A 25,268-nucleotide genomic window follows, 5' to 3' on the forward strand; every position below is an offset into this window, starting at 1 on the left:
ACATGCAGGATGTTGACTATTCAGAAAACAACAAAGAAATTTTTAGAATAAGCATGTCCCGAATATTGCCTGGGATATACTCATACTAAAAAAGCTGTTTATTATTTATCTGAAATTCAACCTTAACTGGGAGTCTTGTATTTTTATTTGCTAAATCAGGCATCCCTACTCAGAGGAGGCCTGATGCCATGAATACATCTGGACTTCAGACACCTTGAGTGATTCTATGGGGAAGTACTCAAAAATCTAGGGGAGTTGCCTGGTCTGGCCCCTGTCTGCCTCCTGCTCAGCCTGGCCCTGCCTAAATCATCAACCAGAGGGAAGCCTCTGGTTGTTTCCAGAGGCTTCCCTGGAAACAACCCCAAACTCACCTTCATAAACTATTCAGTGTTTACCAGCCTGCTCTCATGGCCAAGTTGGTCATGCCTCTTGCTCTGGCCCCTCTTGCTCTGGGCTCCATAAAGCCAGAAAACATCTGCTCATAGCAGGGTCCCTTGACCCTCTCTGTGGATATAATTACTTTCAATTTTAAAAAATCTTTTCTTGTACACCTCAGAAGTCAAATCATGTGGATGTACCCTTTCAGTTCTGTGCATGCACTAAAGTATAATATGGGCGATCAAGAAATTCTTTTCCTTTTTTAAAATTTGTTTTTATTTAAGTTTGATTTGCCAACGTATAGTATAATACCCAGTGCTCATCCCATCAAGTCCCCTCTTCATTGTCCGTTATCCAGTTACCCCAAACCCCCGCCCACCTCCCCTTCCACAACTCTGTTTATTTCCCAGAGTTAGGAGTCTTTCACGGATTGTCTCCCTCTCTAATTTTTCCTATTCAGTTCCCCTCCTTTCCCTTATAATCCCTTTTACTATTTCTTATATTCTCCATTCATTTCATTCATATATGAAACCATATAATGTTTGTCCTTCTATGTATGATTGACTTACTTCCCTCAGCATAATACCCTCCAGTTCCATCCACATCAAAGCAAATGGTGGGTATTTGTCCTTTCTAATGGCTAATATTCCATGGTATATATAGACTACATCTTCAGTATCCATTCATCTGTCGAAGGACATTGTGGCTCCTTCCAGTTTGGCTATTGTGGACATTGCTGCTATGAACATTGGGGTACAAGGAAATTCTTTTCCTTTGGGTTCATTCTTCACTGGTAAAGAAGTTCTGTAGCATGGGAAAAGACCTTTATTGCTTATTCCTTTCTTCTGAAAAGCATTTTTTTTAAATCTCAAAGATATCTCAAAACTCGGGATCCCTGGGTGGCGCAGCGGTTTGGCGCCTGCCTTTGGCCCAGGGCGCGATCCCGGAGACCCGGGATCGAATCCCACATCGGGTTCCCGGTGCATGGAGCCTGCTTCTCCCTCTGCCTGTGTCTCTGCCTCTCTCTCTCTCTCTCTGTGACTATCATAAATAAATAAAAAAATTAAAAAAAAAAAAAACTCTATGCTCCTCTTCAAAACTGCAAAGGTCATCAAAACCAAGAGTAGTTTGAGAAATTGTCACAACCTGGAGGAGACTAAGGAGGCATAATGACTACATGTAAGGGGCATCCTGGATGGAATCCTCAGTCAGAATAAAAGAAAGAATATTGTGTTTAAAACTGAGAAAATCTGAATAAACTAGGATTTTCATGGATTTTTTTAAAAGATTTTAAGGGAAAATAGGAGAACTGAGCTATCATATGTTTTGAATCTGAGCAGGAGACGTACTGCTGCCAAGAAAACCTTTCATGTCATGTCAAAATGACAAAAAAGGAGAAGCATCTTATAGAATTAGCTGTAAAAGTCATGTAGATATGTAATCAAAATACTGTACTATGTGTAGGCAATATTTAATATAAAGGGTCTATATAAATCAGATAGGTGTGGACAATAGCTGATCACTATAAGAAATGATTAGAAATATCACTGGGGAATCTAAGTAGCAATATTTGAATGCAGGACTCATACGGAACAATTTGTATGAAATCCAATTTCCCTGTGGACTTACACAATCATTTCAGAAAAAAATTACCTAGTTCCTCCCATTTTTTTGTTATGTTTCGGTTCTTCAGACAAAATTAATGCTATCTATAATTAATTAATTAATTAATTAATCACAGATACTTATAAGTGGAGGACAACAACTTCTTTTTAAAAGAGACATTTGTAATTTTCCTGAAACTATGAGGCAAGGAGTTTGAAATAAAAATTCAAATGCCAAAAGAAGAGCCAGTATGTTCTAACTTTAGAACATTCTCAAGAATGCTGTTGATTAGATCATACAAAACAATGAAAATCACTGTGTTCTGAACCTTTTTCCTTTAAAATTATATCTTTCCCAGCAACTAAACTTGAAATAAAAGTGGATAAAATTTTAAAGAGGAAAACTCAGTATATCTGAATGTTTTGAAACTACTTCTGAATGTATGACCCTTAGACATATTAACTAGAAAATGCTATTATTATCACAAACTAGGACCGACATCAATAGGCAATTAGTCTTGCTAAATAACTCGTCTTAGTTTTTAAGTGACTTAATTAATCCCTAGTAAAACAAAATTGTGGCATTATTCTGAAGTAGTGTGTGTCCGATAATTCTATGCACCAGGTAGACCTCAAAAGCAACTAGCATCCGGGAGTGTTTACTGAGAAGCTACCTTGCTTGATCTCAGATGATTCATGAATAGATTTAATGGGAATTAATTATGGCCTTGCTTTAAAGATAAAGAATTATTTCTGATTATATGTTCAATCTTTCCCATCCCTCTTTCCCATGTGTAGGCAGCTTAACAAAACACATGCGTGATTGCTTTCCTTGTAATAATTTTTTTAACCTGGAATTGTTTGAATAGCCTTAATACAGCCAAGAAAAAAAAAAGAGAGAGAGACATTCATGTTGACACTTTTATCATTTATATGAGATGCAAAGTTATCAGTTATTAAATATTATACAAATGGAAGTAGATGAAATTTCATCTAAAAATAAGATTGACAGGGTCAAAATGTGTGACATGGTCACTTTATTTTAAGCTTATAAGGGCATTGGGGGTAAACTGGGAGAATAGTGAAAAATATCTCAGAGACAAAACTCACTAGGTAATTTTTACAATGAAGATTCTTTACACAAGTGTTAAATCCTTCTCTGCGTGAGGCCACTTTTGGTCTACCTTCTGTCCTTTGATTTGTAAATCAGGCCTCCCCATGTGCACCTGTTTCCTGATGGCTCATTTTACCCCTTTTGTCACAGAGCAGATTGACCAGGAACAGTTAGAGTCCTGTCAGGGGCTCCCCAAAACCTAAGTAGTAATATTTGAATTCAGGACTCATAGGGAACAATTTGTACAAAATCCAATTTCCCTGTGGACTTACACAATCATTTCAGAAAAAAATTACCTAGTACCTCCCATTTTTTTGTTGTTTCGGTAAATCAGGACATCTGCTTCCTTTAAACTTTCAGGGCTCTTATTAGGGCACTTAGCTGTCAGATGACCTTAGCTGCACACATGCCCACAGTTTCTCTGGCTAAAATCAGTGTGATCTGACACTTGTTTCATTTTTAAAGATTAGATCACCAGTGGAAGAGAGTGTCAACCAGGAAATTTTCTGGTTACAATAAAAGAAACACAATTCAAATTAGCTCAAGCAAAAATAAATAAGATGGACGTGTGGGTTTACATGATGAAGAAAGTGAAGGGTAAACTGAGTTCAGGCAAAGTAGGATCTGGGGCTCAGATGATGTCATTAGAGTCTGTCCTCCATCTCTCAGATATTAGTCTGTATACCTGTCACACAGCATGGCCATCGGCAGTGCTAGGCTCATACCAACCAACTGAGTGAATCCCCATTAAATTCCTAGGACTTACAGCAAAAGGAAACCAGGGAGGACTTGCATGTGCTTCCCTTAGATCAGTGCCTGCCCCTGAATTCATCACTGTGGCCATGGGAGTGGGACAATCCCTCTGACCATGAAATGGGGAATGGTCTTACCTTTCCAGTTTCCACCCAGGTTACAGAGTTATGGGATCCCCCCCTACCCCCCCCACAAAAAAAATATTATGTAGCCTGGAAGTAGAAAAGAGTGCTGGTAAGACCAATAGCAACTAAAAAATATATACACTTCTCTGAAGTTGAGACCCAAAGAGTGTCAGATTTGCCTCAAATGCAAATGCCTCAAAATCTATATACCAGGAATAAATTCTTCATCCCATAGACCAAAAATAGAAACTAGGTCAAATGAATACTAATCAGAGTCCAGCCATTCACCCAAGTCATACTCAATAAAGTTCACTTTAGGTAGACCTAAATATGTAACTTATTAATATTTTTACTATACAATGATGTATTGTTATAATCACCATTCACTTTTTCAATTTTAATGGTCTGTGCTGGAGTATTTCTGCAAAAAAAAAAAAATGTTAAGGGAAATGACATTTTTAGCACTTTTTTCCCAAGACCAAAGTCTGTCTTAGAAAAAATGATTCCATAAAGGCCAAGTCGCCCCAGGCTTTCCCCATTGGGCACGTTCCACGCCATCCTCCCTGCCATGCCAGCCCCTCAGAGTGCTACTTGCCACAGCGGGACTACCCAGCAAAGGTCCCAATAATAGTGACAGCAACACCCATATGCAAAGCATCACTACTCCTTGTTGATCAAACAGCTTCCTCTCATTGAGGCTCAGTTTCATAACCTGTAAAGCCCAGACGATTATAATATCTCTCTCATAGCCTTTGTAACCATTGTAGCCAATAATCCAAGTAAAGCATTTAACCCAGTATCTGGAAAAAAAATCTATTTAATAAATGATGGACTGACTGATGATGATGATGCTAAGCTAGAAATGAGGACAAAGACCACCTCTGTTTTACTCACTGCCATCTGCACACAAACACAGTGCCTACCACGTCATCAGTATTCAAAAACAATCATCATTTTTTTAAGATTTTATTTATTTATTCATGAGAGTTATAGAGAGAGAGGCAGAGACATAGGCAGAGGGAGAAGATACTCGACCTGAGCAGATGCTCGACCACTGAGCCATCCAGTTGCCCCTCAAAAACTATTGTTAAAGTCATGAAGAAATGATCAACCGGCTTTAAAATCAGATTAGGTATATATTTAGATTCTACTTCTTTCTTGGCTGTGGTATTCATTAAGGAGGTTACTTAACCTCTATATATGTGCCTCAGTTCCCTTCCCTGTGTGAAAGAAAACCAGAGCTCTGTCATGTGGGAGGATATAAGGGACACTTGAGATGGTGACATTGGAAGCTCGTTGAGGACAGGCACTCTGCCTTCTTTATGGTAAACATTTAACAACTAGTATTTTTATACCTTTTCCCTTCTCACATAGACCCTAAAAATTGCTAGGGAACTGGCACGCCCCCATGTCCAAAACCCAACAGAGCATAAAAAATGTTAAATTTGAATCACCTGAAAACAACAAGCAACCAATATATAAACCTCAAGCATACGTGTAAAGATCCAAAATAGATCCATAAAAATTAGTTTCCTCTTGAAAATGGTTGAGAACATGCTAAGCTGCCTTAAAATGAAATTAATTTTCTGGCGAGTTTATTTTCTTACAAATCCAAGTAGATCTTAGAGCAATAATGCAGACAGCAAGGTAGGTAGCAACTTTAGACATTTTTGTTTGTCTCAGTTGGAGAATGTGATAAAAGAATGCTAATTTTTTCATCCTGTTATGTGTATGTTTTACAATTCACAAAGCATATTCACATAAATTTCATCATCTAATCTTTGCAACAACTCTGTAAAGTGGTTACTAGATAATTTATCCCTAAACTGAGACTTTCTTAGTGATGAAAGTAAGAAGTATTGGGACAATTATGCCAGAAAAACTAGAATAAACCAGGTAAACTGGTTTATTAGAATGTCCAGGTAAACTAGGAAGTGTTATCATTCTCGATTACAAACTCATCTTCCGTAAGAAGTTTCTGGAAGAAAATGTCTTCTTTGCCTTTGCATCCTAACACCCAAAAAAATGCTTGACATATGGTAGACATTATATATATGTGTGTGTGTATATATATATATACACATATATGAATATATGTGAATATGTATGAATATATGTGAATATATATGAATACATGTGAATATATCTGAATATATGAATTTATGTGAATATATATGGATATATATGAATATCTATGGATATATATGAATGTCTATATGAAAATGTATATGGATATATAATCATCAATGCAATAATTCCAGAAAATGTCCCAGAACTCTAAAACACACACTTCTAGATTACAAGCTCCCACTGAGTGCCCGACACAGTGGGTGAAAATAAACCCCTGTCAAGTTGTATCATAATATTATAGAACATGGGAAACCAAATATATACATTATATTAGTGTATTATATTATATATAATAATTAAAATATTGAATATATTATATTATGTATTAATATAATACGTTAAGCTATATATTATATATTAAGCCATATATATTTTATATGATATATATTATAGATAGATGTATAAATTATATTTAATATATTTTAATATGATAGTATTTACATAGTTTATAAATTATATCGCAAAATATTATATGGTATCATAAATATTACATACATAAAATTCTCCTATGAGCTTCCAAGGAGAAAAACAGTTCTCATGCAAAGTAGCCAAAATGCTTTAGATTTCTAAACAACAATGTAGAAAGCTGTAGTGCAATGCCTTAAAAATTCTGAAGAATATTTATTTGCAATCTAGAATTCTATGCCTAATCTACCAGCCACTTGCAAGTGTAGCCTAGAACATTGTCAGACATGAGTTATCCAAACATTTACTACCCATGAACTATTTCTTTGGAAATTATTGAAAGATAAGCACCCCCCAAAACAAACAACAACAGAAACAGAAAACACGGAACACGGAAAGTGGGAGCTCTATCACAGAGAGAAGTGTTGGCTCTCCCTGGATGATGACACAGGGAGACAGTTCTGCACCAGCCATAGGAGGCCAAAGCAGGAGCTATCAGACCTTTTTCCTAAGACTCAAGCCTGGAATCAGCATAGTGTGGCTTCTGCTGCATTCCATGGGCTAACGCAAGTCACAAGACCAGGCCAGATAAAGTGTGAACGCTGGGAGATAGTCCCTTAGAAGCTACCTTTAAAGACTAGCCACCATGGAGGACCAAAATAATCAGCTACAAGAAGAAGTGGTTGCCTCTGGGTAAAGAGACATTGGATGATGAGATTTGTGATTTTATGATAAATCTTGTAGGAATAGATGACTCTAAAATCTGTGCATGTATAATCTCAGTAAAAATGAGGTGCACAATGGATTACCTGGCTCTCAACGAAAGGCACAGAATGAGTAAAGGACAATGGAAGAGACAACAGAAGATAGGACATCATCAATGCAATAATTCCAGAAAATGTGCCAGAACTCCAGGGGATACATTTCTATATAATCCTGCTAAAAATCACAATATGGAAGATGCAAATATTTTACTTACTCAGCCATGTAAATGAATTCATTTTTGTCATATCACAAGCAAGCAGGATCACCCAGTAGAGGTTTTTTTTTTTCTTGTATTGCCTCTGTCTTAAGTTGATAATGTTTCCCGGTTTTGCATATTGCACATAATACAGGGACACTTTTATAAAGTTGTTTTTTTTAACATGTTAATGGGAGACTTTGTGAAGTACTGGCTTCTTTTATTGCAGAAAGGGCACACAGTAAAGAGGACTCATCCATTTAGCTAGGTTGGCAAAAAAGAAGGAAATAGCGCGGTGCTCCACCATGTTATTAATCATAAGCCATATAATTTCATTTGTCCTTTTTGCTTGCATATGTTATTAGGATACAAAGAAACAGTAGCGATATTTCCTGCAGCAACTCTTGGCAAATGTCATCACATAGACAACCTGACTTTGTAAGGTTTTTATGCAGTGTTGGCCCATCAAAGTCTGAAATGAAACTAACAGTTTTTCCAAGTGAGTGAGACCTGATACAGAAAACCCAGACCCAAAAATTAGAGACCAACAAAACAAAGTTCAATCACCACCACCTCCGCCCACCGCTAGATCCAGTGTCTAGGAAATGGAGGGACCCAGGGCAAAAAGAGTTCAGCTCTTATTCCAGGCAGGGAGCAAGGGTGAGAGGAGGGACTGCAGACCCTCACAGAGCCTTAGCTCACCTCTGAGGGGCCAGAGACGGTGCAGGAACTCCTCAGAAGGCTGCAGCAAGTGCCTCGTCATGGTTACACCAGGCAGCCCAGTGGGGTTGGTGGAGCAGAGGCACTTTCCTAATTGAATGTGGTTATAGATTATATGGAAAACACCTAGCATCCAGGGCTTGGGCTGCCCAGGCACAGAGGCGCTACATACCAGTCTCCTTAATTTACATCCCTGCAAAACAATCACAGTCTTACAATTCAAAGAGATCATTCCTCTCTAAACTCCGCCTCCTGCTGAGCTGTAACAGAGCTACCTCTTCTTGTTTAAATTCGGCACCTAGAGCTTCAGCTCACTTGAGGGAGTGTCAAAAAAGAAAACCTCAGGGGCAGGTAGCCTTTGATTGATTCCCCAAGCTCTATCAGAGGACCGCTCCCCAAGCCTATCAGCAATTCTGACCTGCGCATCAGCCCTGGGTAATTTAGGGAGTGTCAGTACTTAATTCTGAGGGTGACTGCTTTACTACACAGGAAATATCCCTTTTATGAAAATTCAATGACACGTAATCAGTCGCATCGGCCACAGTAGAAACTGCAATCTGGAGCAGCTGCCTGTCTGCGATGGCATTACAACTGGATCAATTTATTAAATTATCATTAACCTGGCCAATTTATTGTTGGGAATATGTAAGATACTAAAAATATTTGCAGAGTGCTTTAATTTGACAAAGCAGTTTTTCCATCTACTTTTCTATTTCACCTTCCAAGCAATCCCCTGATGGAGATATTATTGACCTCATTTTTTAATAAGAAGCAGCTAAATCTTAGAGAGGATAAGTAATGTTCCTAAACCCCGACAGGGAATAAACAAGCTCAGCGCCCTTTCTCTTCCACCCAAAAAGTCCTTATGGCTCCTACTTTATTAACATTTACTCCACCCCTCCCCTATAAAGGGTAACCTGACACAGGTCAGAATTGAACCAGGAAGGGCCTGCCACCAGGCTACTAACTGATTCAAATCTCCTAGAGGCCACTGTGTGTCAGTCTTAACATCAGAAGTAAATGCCCTAATCGCCAGTACACCTGCTAATGCACAAGGCATTCACTTAAGTTGTACACATCTTCAAAGTCTTAAAATATGGCAGAAGTACACATCATAATGAAAACTAAAGAAAAAGCTAAAAAGGTGCAAACCAAGGGGACTCCCTGTTGCAGGGGAAATTTTATTATAAAGGCAACATTTCAAATGCCCCTCTACAGTTTGGAGTGCCAACCTGTGATGTCAAATAAACAGCCTAAAGAAAAACAAATAAATAGTATGCCAATTACTTTCCTGGAGGAATTTAAAATTAAGAAGATACCAAAACATAAAATAAAATAGATACTTCAAAAAAAATCTTATTAATCCTTAAATTCCACATATGATTGAAACCATATGGTATTTGTCTTTCCCTGACTGGCTTATTTCACTTAGTGTTATACCCTCTAGATCCATCCTTGTCATTGCAAATGGCAAGATTTTATTCTTTTTTATGGCTGAGTAATATTGCATTATATACACACCACCTTTCTTTATCCATTCATCTATCAATGGACACTTGAGCTCCTTCCATAATTTGGCTACTGCACATAAGCTGCAATAAATATAGGGGAGCATGTGTCCTTTCAATTAGTGTTTTTGTATTATTTGGGTAAATACCCAATAGTATGATTGGATCATAGGCTAGTTCTATTTTTAATTTTTTGAGGAACCTCCATACAGTTTTCCACAGTGGCTGCACCACTTTGCATTCCCACTTTAAACTTCTTCAAGTTTAGAAACGTAATAAAAATCTTACTAATCCTGAAAATCTGAGCCTTCAAATAAACAAAATGTAAGAATATCCAGGCAGGGCTCATTTTGTCCATACAGATGTGCATCATTGTATCCAATCAATAACTTCTTAAAGTATATTCACAAACTGTACCTTTTGAACTGCATCCTATTTTAGATGCACTTATAAAAAATTTTTAAATAATAAAACCAGATAAATAAATCTCCAAGCCTAAATGGGTTGACTGACAAAAAAATAAAAATAAAAATAAAATTAGGGGCACCTGGGTGGCTCAGTGATTGAGCCTCTGCCTTCAGCTCAGGGTATAATCCCTCAGGGAGCCTGCTTCTCCCTCTGCCTACGTCTCTGCCTCTCTCTGTGTGTCTCTCCTGAATAAATAAATAAAATCTTTACAAAAATAAATTTAAAAAATTAAAGAAGCTGATGAGTGAATTTTAGATACCATTTTAGCGATTCTGGCCCTAATGATAGAGCCTTAGAAAGTATTGTGGCTCCCTTCGCTCATGCAATGTGGGTTGTTTATGATCAAGAAGACAAAAGCCTGTCTGCCTAATTCCCTTTGTATCATGAGTTCAATAAAGTTTTCTAAGTTCCTATAAATTAAAAAAAGAAAAATAATAGTTAGCTTTAAAATCAGCCTGCCTGCATTTGAAACTTGCCTCTGGCACTTCCTGGCTACTTTACCTTGGACAAGTTTTCATGCCTCAGTTTCCTGTCTGTAAAATGGGGAAAATGGCACCTCATAGTTTGTTGTGAAAATGTGATACGTGAACACTTAGAAGCAGTGCCTGCCACAGCTAAACATGACAGAAATATTAGTTTTATTATCTTATTCACTAAAGATAAACCGAAAAAGAAAACCTTATCTTCCTGCAAAGGGCTCTTTCACTCAGCTGCCTGTTTTGTCTCTTACAAACCAAATGTGAATTTCTTCTAGCTAAAGTTAATCCAATTTTTCCTGATTCCTTTTAACTTCCTCCTGGGAATCTACCTAGAGTTATTTTTACCAAAAGAAGATAGTTATCATTCAGGGCAAGAAAATAGAGCAAAGAATAAATTATACACAGACCTCATCTACTTTTTTATGTGCACGTTTCAAGTCTTTAATTTGGTTTTTCTCGATGTAGCAGCCGCCTTCCTGAGAAAGCCTCACCAGGGTAGGTGGGTGACTCTGCTCTGGGAGACTACTGCAGGTGTAGCCTAGCAACCCAGTCACATGACAGGGTCTCTCCGCTAGTTTCCTAACACTTTTGTAGTTTTCATATAGGTAAAGAATGATATCTTTAAATGAATGGATCGTTCAATTTTCATTGACTAAGATCCTATCACATTTCGGCACAACATCTACAAATAAATTGATGGAAATGAATAGAATCCCGCATGTTCAATCCAGACAAGATTCCTCAGATAAAACATGGAAAGGTCCAAAGACCTCAACAAGAAGAAATGTTTTTCAACTAAGATAGAGATGGGTGGTATCATCCTGTGTATCACACATGATGGCACCACTAAAGACATTGCAGGGTCTGCAAATCCTGCCCCCTTCATTGCCCCATCAAGCAGGACCATACTTGAACCATCAAGGTAGGATGAGACCCCTGACATTTTTATTTAGCAACTCTCCCAAAGGGAGCCCACAACTCCATTTACAAGCCACTGAAGTATTTAGTGACCTTCAGAGTATTAAAAAATAAAAATAAACAAAAATATTTCTTCAAACACGGAATCACAGGTCCCTAAATAAGCAAACATTCCCTGCAATACGTGCCATTGGTACCATGACATATCTGGGATGTCTTACTACAAGCAAGTGGGCCTTAACTCTGCACCCAAACCCCCTCCTTCTCAAAGCCTCAGACTGGCACATTCTCCACATTCCAACTTTCTCTTCAACTCCTCACTGCCTCTCACTCTCAGCAAGCGGTATCCCCTCTTATTTCACTGTCAATATTTAGCTTCATCCAAGCTCCCTTTTTCCCTACTCATGAATATTAGTTTCTCCACTCAACCTCATTGCTTTTCCTCCTCACCCCGATGCCATCTCTTCTTTGCTGATGGGCTGCTCTCTGGCCTCCATGCTGCAGGATCCCATCTACCATGTACTTGCTCTTGCCTCCCTCCCCTAGGACTCTGTTGCTTCTGCCCTCAATGCATCCAGGTTCCTTGTCACCTGCAGAGACCTTGGCCCCCAACCCCCAGGACCCTCAAGGAAGTGTCTAACTTTTCTTCTCTTGATGATCCAGCTCTGAAAGCTGACCTGCCTTTCCACCAACTGTCCTTTCCCTCCACCTGCTCTGAATTCTGGGATCACTGGTCCACACTGCAAATTTTCACATTCCCCATTCTACCCCATCCAGTTTCCTCACACAGGAATCAGTATTCCTGAAAACCCCAAATACTCTTCTCACCCCAATGATTATTATTATTCATGAACATCCAATAACTTCTGACAGTGTTAACTTTACTTCTTACCACAGTTCTTTTTTACCCTGAGGGAAGACCTCAGCTTAAAACCTGGTTCTACAAATTACTCCATCTCACTGACCCTCTATTTTCTGATCTTCAAAGTGGGGATAAAGATATTCACTGTACAGGGGCTTTGTGAGTATTAAATGAGATAATAAATGTAAAATGCCTAGTATATGATTGGCTTTCAATAAATGATGGTAATTGTATTTATTTTTACCTTTCCTCGGTGTCAGAGATATGGAGTGTTCTACACTTCTAGCCACTCCTTTGTCTCCACCAGATCCTCTTACTTCTCCATTCTGCCTTCTGTCAAGATTATGATTATAAAACTCCATGGGTTTAATATCATGTGTCCATGAATGACCTCCAGCCTCCCTCCCTGCCCCCTTTTCTAACTGCCTACTGGACAACTCTCTTGGGTGTCACTTTGCACCCCAAATTCAATCAAATTAATTGTCTTTAAATATACATATATTTTTAAAAAGTCATCTTTTCCCAAAAAAGCTGATTTCTACCCAATTTTCCCAGTTATGTCCATACAGACCCTATCCATGGAGTTCTCCAGGCTCCAAAACTCCACCACATTTTTTCCTCTTTTTTTTCAAGCAAATTCTTACTAATTCTGGCCATTTTTGCCACCATAATATCTCATATGTCTATTCCTTCTTTTTTCTCCTCATTCAGCACCAATCAGGACTTTGGACCTGATTAATTGCAATGGCTTCTTATGAGATCTTCCTGATTCTTATTGAGCATATATCCCTATCCATCCTTAATACTTTGAATAGTAATGAAAAGATCTGATCAAAAACACTATTCTACCTACAGAATCCTTTGGGACATCCAGTGCAAACATGGCAACACAAATTCATTAGTCTCTTCTTCTAGAAACCTTCAAAAAATCAATAATGAAAGGGGAAGGCAAAAAACAAGGAAACTTTATCTTGACAAAACTGGGAAATATTCCAAAATATGTGTAAATGCAAGAGATCTGTGGGAGGAAAGAGTAAAAGCTGAGGAGAGGAAAAACTGGCAGTGGCAATTCTCAGAAAGCACCAAAATGTAATTCTAGATGCAAGGAATGCCCAAAGGTGCAAAGTTCTCTCCTTTACCTGGAACAGCATGTGCAAGAACGAGAGTGAGTTCGATGGTGCCCCCAATCCTGACTTAGTACACAGATATAGAGGTGGTGGGCTCTAGAATTATGCAGATAAGTCATGTTTGTATCAGGGAGCTTATCTTTGTGGTAGCTGAGAAGAAAACCTTCCAGTTGTGAATAATAAGTAGCCTGGAATGCTACTCTGGGCCCATTATAACCCAACTCGCTAGATGATAAATAATAAAAAAGCAATTAGCATATAGATACATTCTTAAAAAAAAAGAAAGAAAGAAAAAAGGGCAAAACGTATGCACAGAAGAATATCTGTAAAAGTATTCCAGAGAACAGATGAATGTTATGAATAAATATTTTACCATGAACTTTAAAAAAAAATTAAATCTCAGTGAAGTACTCTATTTGTGAAGAAATACTTCCAAGTTGGAATACCAAAACTCAGGTAAGAGTAGGTGAGGCAGCAAGAGGAGATATAATGTGCATAGCACTTGGGAATAAAGTCGAGAATATGAAATCAGCACAGAACTGCAGACTTGAGAAAGGGTGCAAGATCAAATATGCATCATGAAAAACAGAGCAAGACACAAAGGATAGAAATGAGGAATGAGAACAGAAATAAATGAAATGGAAATAGATCATTAGAATTAATGAGAAATTATATTTATAGAAGACAGAAAATGGAGATCCAACATAAGCATAACTGGTATCTCCAAAGAAGTAAACCAAAATAATGGATCAGAACACATACTTTAAAATATAATTTAAGAATTTTTTTTGTTATAAAAAATAGTGAAAGGGATTAAAGCGGAAAGGAGAAAAAATGAGTGGGAAATATCAGAAAGGGAGACAGAACATGAGAGACTCCTAACTCTGGGAAACGAACTAGAGGTGGTGGAAGGGGAGGTGGGCGGGGAGTGGGGGTGACTAGGTGACAGGCACTGAGGGGGGCACTTGATGGGATGAGCACTGGGTGTTATTCTATATGTTGGGAAATTGAAGACCAATAAAAAATAAATTTATAAAAAAAAGAATTTTTTTTGTTAAACAAATTTTGAGACTTTGAGCTAGATATTGAAAGGGCTACCTTGTGCCAGGTTAAACTGATTTGGGATCCTCAACACCTAGACACATCCTAATAAAGTTACTGAAACTCAATGAAAAATAAAGACTACTTTGGGCCACCAGGCAAAATGATCAAGTCTTTCATGAGATTAAAAATCAAGTTGGCTACAAACTTTCTTACAGTAACATTCAATGCCAGGAGATAATAGAGCAACAGATTTTTATATTGAGCCCATGTCATTCAACTATAAAGACTACTAAAAAAAGCAGCTTAGAACATTCTAGAATTCTGATAATATTGTTCTCATGAGTTCCTCTTGGAAAAGCTACTAGAGAAGATACAACTTGACTAACCAGGAGATGCTTGGGTAACATTCTGGCAAAATCACTAAGTGTAAGCACTGATACTAGAAGCTAACAGAACTAAGATACAAACAAAATGGTACTGAGGGGGGCACTTAATGGGATGAGCACTGGGTGTTATGCTATATGTTGGCAAATTGAACTCCAATAAAAAAATAAAAAATAATAATAATAATAAAAACAAAAAAAAACAAAAAACAAAAATGAGACATGGAGTAACAGAAATGAATGTAAACATTACCTGCCTTCCAAGGTAGAAATAACACAGCAATGAAAAGAAGCTAAGAGAAGGTTGGAGGGAGAGGTAGTAGGCTTTTTGACTCATTATAATATCTGTACCTTTCGCCTCCTAAAATAAGGAATGTAAGACTGACAATTCAAACAGTAGTAGTAGTAGAAATGTAAGAATATTTAATGGAAGGAACCAAATAAAACACTAAACATGTAATGGTATATTCTAAAGTTCAATGGTGGAAGCTTCTCAGGAGAGAAGAGGAAGAGAAAGTATGCAAACAACATTCATCATTGCTCACAGTGGTAATGAGTGCTGTCTAAAGAAATAGAATTAGGAGTCCCACTCCAGACCAGCCAAATCAGAGTGACTGCTGAAGCAAGATTCCCAGATGAATCACACATACATTGAAGTTTGAGAATCCTGCTCTGCACTACAGCCAACGTATGAAGTATTCTTGGTCCATTAACTCCATTTTACCTTCTTATCTTGATGGTTTACCTACAATAGTATTTTTACTATTGGCTAGTAGTGTTAGTTGTATTTTACTATCATAATAAATTACCACACACTTAATGGCTTAAAAGAACAAAAATTCATTCTCTTATCATTTTGGAGGCTGGAAGCCTAAAATTAAGGGATCAGCTGGGTTATGTTCCTTCTGAGAGTTTCAGGGGAGAATCACTTCCTTGCCTTTTTCAGCTTCTGGAGGTTGCCCACATTCCTTGACTTGGGTTCCTTTCTTGCATTGGTCCAACTGATGCTTTCATCTTCACATGTCCTACCACTACTTGGAGTCCCCTGCCTCCCCCTTCTAAGGACCCTTGTGATTATATTGCATTGAGCCCACCAGATAAGCCAGTATATCCTCATCTCAAAATTCTTCACTTTAATTGTGTCTTTGACATCCCTTTGCCATATTAAGTAACATCTTCACTGGTTCCCAGGATCCAGGACATGCACATCTTTTTGAGAGTTGGGGGCATTATCCAGCCTACCACACATTCCATTTGTTCAAATCTCCACCATTCTTCTCTTCTATAATCAAATTCGACTTCCTCCTCAAAGTGACTTAACTGACAAGGGAGTGCTCTGAGCTTCCATGCATACAGCCTCTTACCACTTTGCTCTTTGATATCGTCATTTGTATACTTGTCACAGCTCTCCCTTTATCTCATCCCACATCCATTCTTATTAGATTGCATTTTCCTTGAGGGAAGAGATTGCAGATATGCTTCTGTCTCCATGCTCTACTAAAGTTGCACATGCTAATATCATCAAAGACTTCTTAATTGCCAAATCCAATGCACATTTTGAAGTTCAGTCATTCATTCAACAAATGGTTACTAAGTACCTATTATGTATCAAGCACTGTTCTAGAGTCTAAGAATACAATAGTGAATAAAGTAGACTAACCCCCTGGCCTCTCAAGGTTTACCTTCTGGAGAAGGAAATAAATAATAAACCAATAGACACTTGAGTGGTGCCTTGTAGTAAAAAGAGTTGTGAAGAAGGAAGGCCAATGGAGCACCAGGATAGCTGAGTCAGTTAAGTATCCAACTCTTGATTTTGGTTCAGGTCATGATCTCAGGGTCTTGAGATCAAGTTCTGTGTTGGGCTCCACATTCAGTGGGAGCTTGAGAGTCTCTCTCTTGCTCTTGCCTCTGCCCCTCCCCTGCCTCCATGCTCTCTAAAATAAATAGATAAATATTTTTTAAAAGTCTATCTTTTTTACTTGCCCTCTTTGCAGCTTTAATCCTACTGATCACCCCCTTATTCTTTGAATTCTCCCTTCCCATAGTTTAGGGCATCATGATCTCCAGATTCTCTCTGTTGTGTGTGTGTGTGTGTGTGTGTGTGTGTGTGTGTGTGTGATTTCTTTCTAAAGATTTGCCTTACTTTCATAGACTTTAAATATTGGTGCTATTCAATGATCCATCCTCTTCTCTCTTCTTATCACCTTAATGCTAATATTTTCCACATCTGTTTACAGACCTAACCCTTATCCAAGAATGCAATTTTGTCGTCCCCCCCTTTTTTTTATCTTGCACTTGCAAATCTCAGTTGGTCATTCTATATCTGGGCTCCCAAGTTAGAGATTAGAGGACTACTTTTAACTTCTCTTGCTCCCCACTTCAAATATCTTACCCAAAGCTACCAATCGTGCTTTCTAAATATCCCTTGTCCAAGCAACTCCTTTAGATCATTATCCCTTTCCTAGAATATTGCAAAACTTTCCTTATTGCTCTTTCTCCCTCAGTCCAATGTCCCTTCCAATCTATCCTTCACACTGCTGCCCAAGGAATTTTTCTAAGACATGGATCTGACTAAATTATTTCTGAAATAAGGTTTTCCAATGGTTTCCTTCTGTCTTCAGAATAAAGGAAAGCTCCTCCAACATCATGCACAAGTCCTCCCATTCTGGCTTCATCTCTCTCTGCTTCCTTTCACATATACCTCAAGTACTGAATCTCCCTCAGTGTCTTCCCATGAATTTCCCAAATTCACAGGGCTATTCAACCCTCCCAATCTTTGCATAGGCTGTTCCTTTTGCCACAATGCCTTTCTTCATCTCATTTCTCTAGTGAACTAATCTCTCCCTTAAAACCATTATATATGCACTTAAATCTTCCCTGACCTCCTGCAGAAAGAGGAAATCTTAAAACCATATTTTTTATATCTTATACCTACTTGTATTCATTCCCACATCAGGGCCTTAATATTTGATGCTCCCTCTTCCTAGAATTCCCCCCAAACCCCCACCCCCTGCCCAGTTCTTCACATGATGTCTTTTTCTAATCATTTAGGTCCCCCTCCCCCCCGCGTTCAAGTGCTACTCTCAGAAAGGTCTCCTGTTCATTCATCCTAACAGCAGCTCTATCATCACCTAGATTATTATTAGTACCCCCAATACACCAGTGCTTTAAAAGGTCTTCTCCATGCCCACTTGGCATCTGGCATCATCCAGGGCCACAGTGGCATGTGGGTAATGTACCGTTAGCCCAAACCAGGAACTTCATGGACCCCAGACCCATGTCAATACTTCAGGGTATGTTCCAACCCTCTATTTCTCTCACAGGGCCAATTAGATGCCCTAAAGGACACCCAGACTTGTACCTAGAGGTTATCCAATGGCTTCATATCCAGCCCTGGTCTCAGGAGGGCAACGTGGCAGGCAGATCACGCCGGCTGACTAGGTCAAGTGAGACTGGGTAACCAAAATGGTGCTGCCACATTGAGCTGGAGTGACTCAAATTGTTCCTATAGACATAGGTCCCATGTTTCTTGGGAATGACCCTACTCCTTCATAGCACTTACACAATCAGAAAGTACACAATTTCTTAGTTTCATAATTCCTTCACTTTGAGTGCTTAGAAGAAAGTAGTAAGCTCTGTGCACAGGGTGACCTTAGCTATCTCACTCACCATTGGATGTTCAGTGTTGAAAATAGTTCCTGGCATAGAAGGTATTCAATATCTATTGAGCAGATAAATGAATGACTGCATGAAATGGTGTATTTAATTACAGACCTGGCTCTTCCTCTAGAATGTAAGAATCTTGGGACAAAGGACTGCCTTACACATGTTGGCCCTCATACTGGCAGTGCCTGCCATAAGAGAAGGCATAAATCTGAATTTTTTAAATGTGTAAATAAATGAATAAACAAGTGGATAAGCGAATGCATATATATTATCTGGACTCAAGACTCTTCACCTTGTCTTTATGATTCTAATGTGAAAATGAGGTTAAGGATGTCTTGTTCTTAGAAGCTCTCAGGGAGCTTTTAAAAACTGCAATGCCCAGGACCAATGAAACCAGAACCTCTGAGATGGCTGCCAAGCACAAGTATATTTCAAGCCCTTCAGGCAATTCCAGCATGCAAACTGAGCATGTGGCACAGCCATCCAGGTTTGTGCAGGACTGCCAGGTGCCCCAGGATGTGGACATTTCAGTGCTAACAGAGTAACTATCCGGGGCAGCTGGGATGGTTGGACAGCCTACTTGAAAACCTCTGATCCAAACTGTCACCCAAGATCATTTTTGAGTGATGTATTTTCAATTTTTGAAAAGTCAAGACTCACTGGCTTTGTGCTTTCACTTGACACTTATGTAATTACGTTCAGGTAACTCACATTGACCCCAATAGCTGCTTCCTCCTATGTCCTCTTGTTCAGATTTGTGCTGCTACTATTGACTGGGTGACATACAAATTTGTGTCATTCAAATGGCAAAGGGAATGATTAAACTATTACAGCAGGTCAGCAATGACCAACAGAGCCTCTAGGGAACCAAAGGAAAGTATAAGGTTCTACCTTTTCAAATGCATTCCCAATGAGCCTTCACTTTCTTTCCTTCAGAATGATGACTGTACCTTTTGACATGTTCCTATTTATCATTTGTTTACATCCATTACCCTGGTATTAATTTGCAGTTTCTGATATCACTTGAGGTGATAAATAGCTTAATAGAAAACTCCCTGTGTAAACTGAATTAATATTCATCATCCCAAACACTAATTAATTCACTACTAGTATGTGATTTATATGGAACCCATCAATGTGTAGACACCAGAATCAAAAATCACCCTTTGACCTGTAAGGAGAAAGTGGCACAAAGCTCTCTAGGCCCTTTGTTATTCAAATGAAGGTCTCAGATTATTAGCATCAGCACCGCCTGTGAGCCTATTAGAGATGCAGAAACTCAAGTCCCATACCAGACTTAATAAATCTGATTCTCTGGAGTTGGGGCTCAAGAATGTGTTTTTAAAAGCTCTCCAGGGGCACTGCATGGCTCAGTTGGTTAAGTGTCTGCCTTCGGCTCAGGTCATAATCTTGGGGTACTGGGATTGAGTTCCGAGTTGGGCTCCCTGCTCAGTGGGGAGTCTGCTTCTCATTCTAACCTGTTTGTGCATGCTCTTTCTCTCTCTCAAATAGATAAAAATTTTAAAATAAAAAGATAAAAAGCTCTCCAGGTTATTCTTATGCATGCCCAAATTGGAGAGGTGCTGTCTAGAGAGCATTTTGCTCACCTCATTCTTAACTTTAATATCTCAGAGTGGAAAGGGAAGAGGCAAGGGGAGGCAGAAGACAGAATCATGCTCTGGGCACATTGAAAACACCTGAAGATCTTAAAAATTATCAGAGCCTGGCTCCCACACCAAGCAGAGGGATGTAGTTGTTTGGGGGTGCAATCTGGGTCTATGGATGTTTTAAAAGCTTCTCAGTCATGGGCAACAGACTTTGCGAATCATTGGTACAGCTTCATCACCAGCAACCCTATCTGCAGCTCGTGGTTCCGAGCCTCCAGCCAAAAAATCCAGAAAAATGGGCAGTCCTAGCATTTACTATCCCTCCTTCCCTGACAAACATCAGAATTAGCAGAGATAGAATGAAGGAAAAACTCACTGGGGCTGAATCTCACCCCTGTCATGATAAATGCTTCCCCTGTTTACCTTCTGTTATAGCGATTTGGTTTTTAATCTCTCTGGACCTCAGTATGGTCATCTGTCAAACGGACACAATAATATCCATTCCCCAGGATTATTTGGGACATTACATATAATATGTGCAAATGCCTAATATTTTGCCTAGCACATATTAGATGTCCAAAAAATCTGAGGCAGGTAAGAATGCTGTCTCTGTACCCCGCTCCCCTGCTGGTAGGACATCTAGCAGCATGAAGACAGGCAAATATTTAGGGATGGCTCCTGGTCAGGGTAACAAGGGTGTTAACTGCAAAACCCTGTTCACATGTGAATTCATTTATATGATCTCATTCTAGTCTCATATCCCAGCCAGTAAACAGGACAATTCTTACTGTCCCCATTTCAAAAGATGATAGAGCAGTAATAGAGAGAGGTCCAAAGTCACGCAGCTGCAAAATGGCAGACTCAGGGCCCAGTGTTCTTTCCACCTGTCATTCTCAGCCTCACACCCAGCTGCTTGGTGGGTTGCATTTATTGACAGGATGCATCAATCATTGATCAGCACATGCATTGCTACTAGACCAGCACTGTTCCAATAGAACTTTCTGTGATGATGGAACTGTTCTAAATCTATACTCCCCAACTCAAAGGCTGCCAGCCACATATGGCTACTGAGCATTTGAAATGTGGCCAGTGTGCCTGAGGAATTAAAGTTTTTGTTTTTTTTTAAATAATAAATAAAGTTTTTGTTTTATTTAATTTTATTTAATTTAGATTTAAATAACCACAGGTGGACAGCACAGATCTAGCCACAGAGTCTAGAGAAGAAGGAGAAACTGAAAATGTATTCCAGTGGCTTCTGCCCACAAACCAAAGAAAACCTAAGCCACTTGTTTGCCTTTCTCTTAAAAGATCTTAACTCTGGGCAGCGCCAGTGGCTCAGCGGTTTAGCGCTGCCTTCAGCCCAGGGCCTGATCCTGGAGACCCAGGATCGAGTCCCACTTTGGGCTCCCTGCATGGAGCCTGCTTCTTCCTCTGCCTGTGTCTCTGCCTCTCTCCCAATCTCTGTCTCTCATGAATAAATAAATAAAATTAAAAAAAAAAAAGATCTTAACTCTTTGTCAGTAGAGCGGCAGAGCCAGCCCATGAGGTGATGAGGGCATAGCACCATGTAATATACAATTTGAAGGATGCTTTGCACCAGTGATTGACCAGCAGAAACAAAACATGTTACAGAGCACTGCTTCTCAAACTTGAATGTGTGCATGAATCATCTGAGATCTTGTTAAAATATAGATTCTGATTTAGTAGCTCTAGAGTGGGGCCTATGGGTCTGCAATCCTAACAAGTGCCCAGATGCTGCTGCTGCTTCAGACTAGCAATGCTGTTGAGCAGTGGGTCTTCACTGAGCTGGTTTTATCTCTTCCCTTCCGCCTGGAACCATTTGGTAATATCTGGAGACATTCTGGATGGTCATGACCTGAGTGGGGTCTGTCATTGGCATCTACTGGGTTGAATTCAGGGATGCTGCTAAATACTCTAAAATGTACAGAACGACCCCCAAGAGTAAAGAATTATCCTGCCCCAAATGCCAATAGTGCCACGTCTGAGAAACCCAGCTGTCCAGCTGTGTCTACTCTTCAGGAAGAAGGGGGTTGATGGGAGAGTAGGGGAGTAGGTCTTCTTGGTATAATAACTGATCGTTGCTTTCTGTCTCCCACTTTTTTCTCCTACTTGTCTATACACAGGAGCAAATGCCTCGGCGCCAGACCAGCTGAGCTTAGCTCTAGCCTGGAACAGAGTGGACATCGCTCGCAGCCAGATCTTTATTTATGGGCAGCAGTGGCCGGTAGAGTATATGTCATCACCCTGGGAAAAGCCCACTTGCCTGGGCAAGGGTATTTGCCTAAGAAGTCTCTGAAAGCAGCTCAGGAAACTGCTGCCTCTTTTCCAGGATGGAAATGATCCCTCGTAGCCATCTCCTTGTTCAGCCCTTCTCATATTTAGGAAAACACTGCCACCTGGTTGAAGACGGGACAAAGCACAACTGCAAACATTCCAGACACTTCCCACCTCTGAGTGGCCTTTGATGGCAATTTTCAGCTGCACATGATGCTGTTTCTTTCACACATCTGAAAAAATATATATAAGACAAGACTGTATTAATTCAAGTGAAGGAAGGAATGGAACTGGCAGTTTGTTTCTGGTTGTCTTTGAGGTTGTTGCTCTGAGTGGCGGTGCCCCACGCTAGCGTATGGCTTGGTCATACCTCAGGACGCAGAATTAGCAGGCTTGCACATGCAGGTACCATCTGGTCCTGGTGGCTGAGCACAGGTCCTCCCTATTCCCAAGAACAACACAGAGGGAAACAAAGCTTTATATAACTGTTCTTGGTTTGTTTCCCTCAATTGACACTACCAAAAATAAAAACTTGGAAAATTGACTCTTGGGTGGTTTATGTGTGTGTCCCTAGGAGGCAGCCAGCAGTCTGAAATCTGATTTCTGTGCTGGAATAACTGGAGGGCAATACCCTCATGGAAAGATCTCATTTAACCCTTTCTTTCTTTCCCCCCAGACAGCTTCTACCTACGGTTAAGCCCCTGTCTTTATTTAGTGCTGCGAGTGGATTGCTAGTGTGGAAAGATTTGTCAAGGAGTCTGGACACTGGGAAATATTTGTGAAATGAATTAAATAAAACCCTGGTAAACAGACCAAAGGATCTAAATAGTTGCTGGGTCTCTGCATAGAAATGGGTGAGACAGAGGCAAGGTAATCTAACACTTAATTAAAATAAAGAAGGGAGGGCCTACTTTCTGATCTGTTCACTAGGGTCTCTATTTTCAAGGTAGCCAGGGGTCTAATTCAGAGCCTTGAGAAGATGAAAGGGAGGACAGCTAAGCATCCACTTTGGCACTTCACTACTATTGCAGAAGTTTGGTCAGAGAACACAAGGATAATCCTTGTATATCCGGCATCTTCTCAGACTCTTATTTTGACTTCTCAAAAGAGTCAAGGAGGAAATAGCTTTTAGAACTAGAAACCTTTGAATTCTATTTGCAAATACAGGCCCAAAAACACAAGAGAGATTGTGGCTGTCCTAAAAGTGGAGTTGTTAGCATGTTCTTGGAATGCTGAAGGTTTATCAGATGGCAAAGGCATCCATTTCTAAACTGTTGAGGTGAACACCAAGGAACTGCATCCCTAGAATCTGGGGCAGACTAACTCAGTGACTTGATTTGCAGGTGGGGTCTTTGGAGCAAGCCATGTTGGATGCCCTAGTTCTGGACAGAGTGGATTTTGTGAAATTACTCATAGAGAATGGAGTAAGCATGCACCGTTTTCTCACCATCTCCAGACTAGAGGAATTGTACAATACGGTAGGACCAAGCTAAGGCACTTTTTATTTTCTCTGTGTTTTTTTTGTTTTACCTTCTCCTGCCCCCAACATGCCTGTGAGTCTCTTCCCTCCTCTCCAAATGCATGGATCATTTTTCACAAATGCTCCCTTAGACCTGTAGACAACAATGTCAAATCACCAAGATTCCACTTGTTTTAACTGCTCAGTTGTCAGCATCTAAGGCAGAAAGTTATATGATCACACCAAAAGCTAACATTCTCAGATTCTTACACAAAACCACACAGTTCTGAAAATTAGAACTCAGTTTATGCTCTAAGCCCAGAGGGTATTTGAAGCAACCAGCAGAGGAGAATTGATTTAATTCAAAGGAAACCGATTAACTATCCTGCACCATCTTGTTACCCCCAGAGCTATGACATTCATTCCTTTTCCTCTATAGTGGAATAAAATATAAAATACCCCTTGTTTGGAGTTACCCAAAAATATTTCTTGTGTTGTTTTGTAACAATTTGCTAATTCATTTAATAGGGATACCAAAGAGTAAGTGTAAAGAAAAACCACTATTTATGAAGTTGTTTATAGTATTTGGTGAGTTAAGTACATTGGTCGAGCTAATGCTAATATCCAATAAAGTTTAAAGAGTAGATATGGAAACCTCAAGAGGGAACAGGATGCTTGGAGAGTACAATTCAGGAAGGTTAAAAAAAAACCTTGCTTCCCAAAGGTTCTGCACCTACCTCAATAGCTTTTGCTGCTTATTTTTTCAAATCCCACAAAGGCAAATCCCTTTGGATCTCCAGTAGACTTATAATCTGGTATACTTACATAAACAACTTTGCCACATTTCCCAAATATTCTTTCAATCCAGCCGTGATTAACATTTTGGGGAAGTAATGCCTATGATACATTAGAAGCAGTATTAAATATGTAAAGTATTTTGTATATACATATTTTTTATATAATTCACATACGAGATCAATAAATTTTTACTTGGAATATTGAAAGAAAGAGTAGGTATTGTTTTCCTCCGTTTTACAGATTAGAAAACTAAGGCCAAGAATTGAATTGGTTCATTCAAGGTCACAAAACTCCTAAGTAAAGAAGAAAGCCAGTACTGAACCAACACTTCTGTCTTAGAGGTTATTCTTCCTTTCATTTGTCACAATGCTTCTCTGTCCCACCACCCACAGCTCTAATGAGATGGAGTTTATTAACCTCTCCCCAGCCTTAGTGGGTATTAGGTGGTACCACACTGGCTCTAT

General features: G+C 39.3%; 1 protein-coding gene across 11 annotated transcripts in view; it reads left to right on the top strand.

Annotated features, from left to right (window-relative positions):
* Positions 1-25,268, top strand: part of TRPM3 (transient receptor potential cation channel subfamily M member 3) — a 493,501-nt gene that overhangs the window by 372,545 nt on the left and 95,688 nt on the right. For 7 of the 11 annotated variants that reach the window (XM_072838286.1, XM_072838297.1, XM_072838310.1 and 4 more), the window contains 2 exons: positions 22,397-22,497; positions 23,891-24,025. In XM_072838286.1, coding sequence (XP_072694387.1) covers positions 22,397-22,497; positions 23,891-24,025 — 236 coding nt within the window. The remainder of the gene's footprint in view (positions 1-22,396; positions 22,498-23,890; positions 24,026-25,268) is intronic. The other 4 variants (XM_072838304.1, XM_072838321.1, XM_072838342.1 and 1 more) reach the window with 1 other exon arrangement.

Source organism: Canis lupus, chromosome 1, assembly GCF_048164855.1.
Source record: "Canis lupus baileyi chromosome 1, mCanLup2.hap1, whole genome shotgun sequence".
Taxonomy (NCBI): Eukaryota; Metazoa; Chordata; class Mammalia; order Carnivora; family Canidae; genus Canis; species Canis lupus.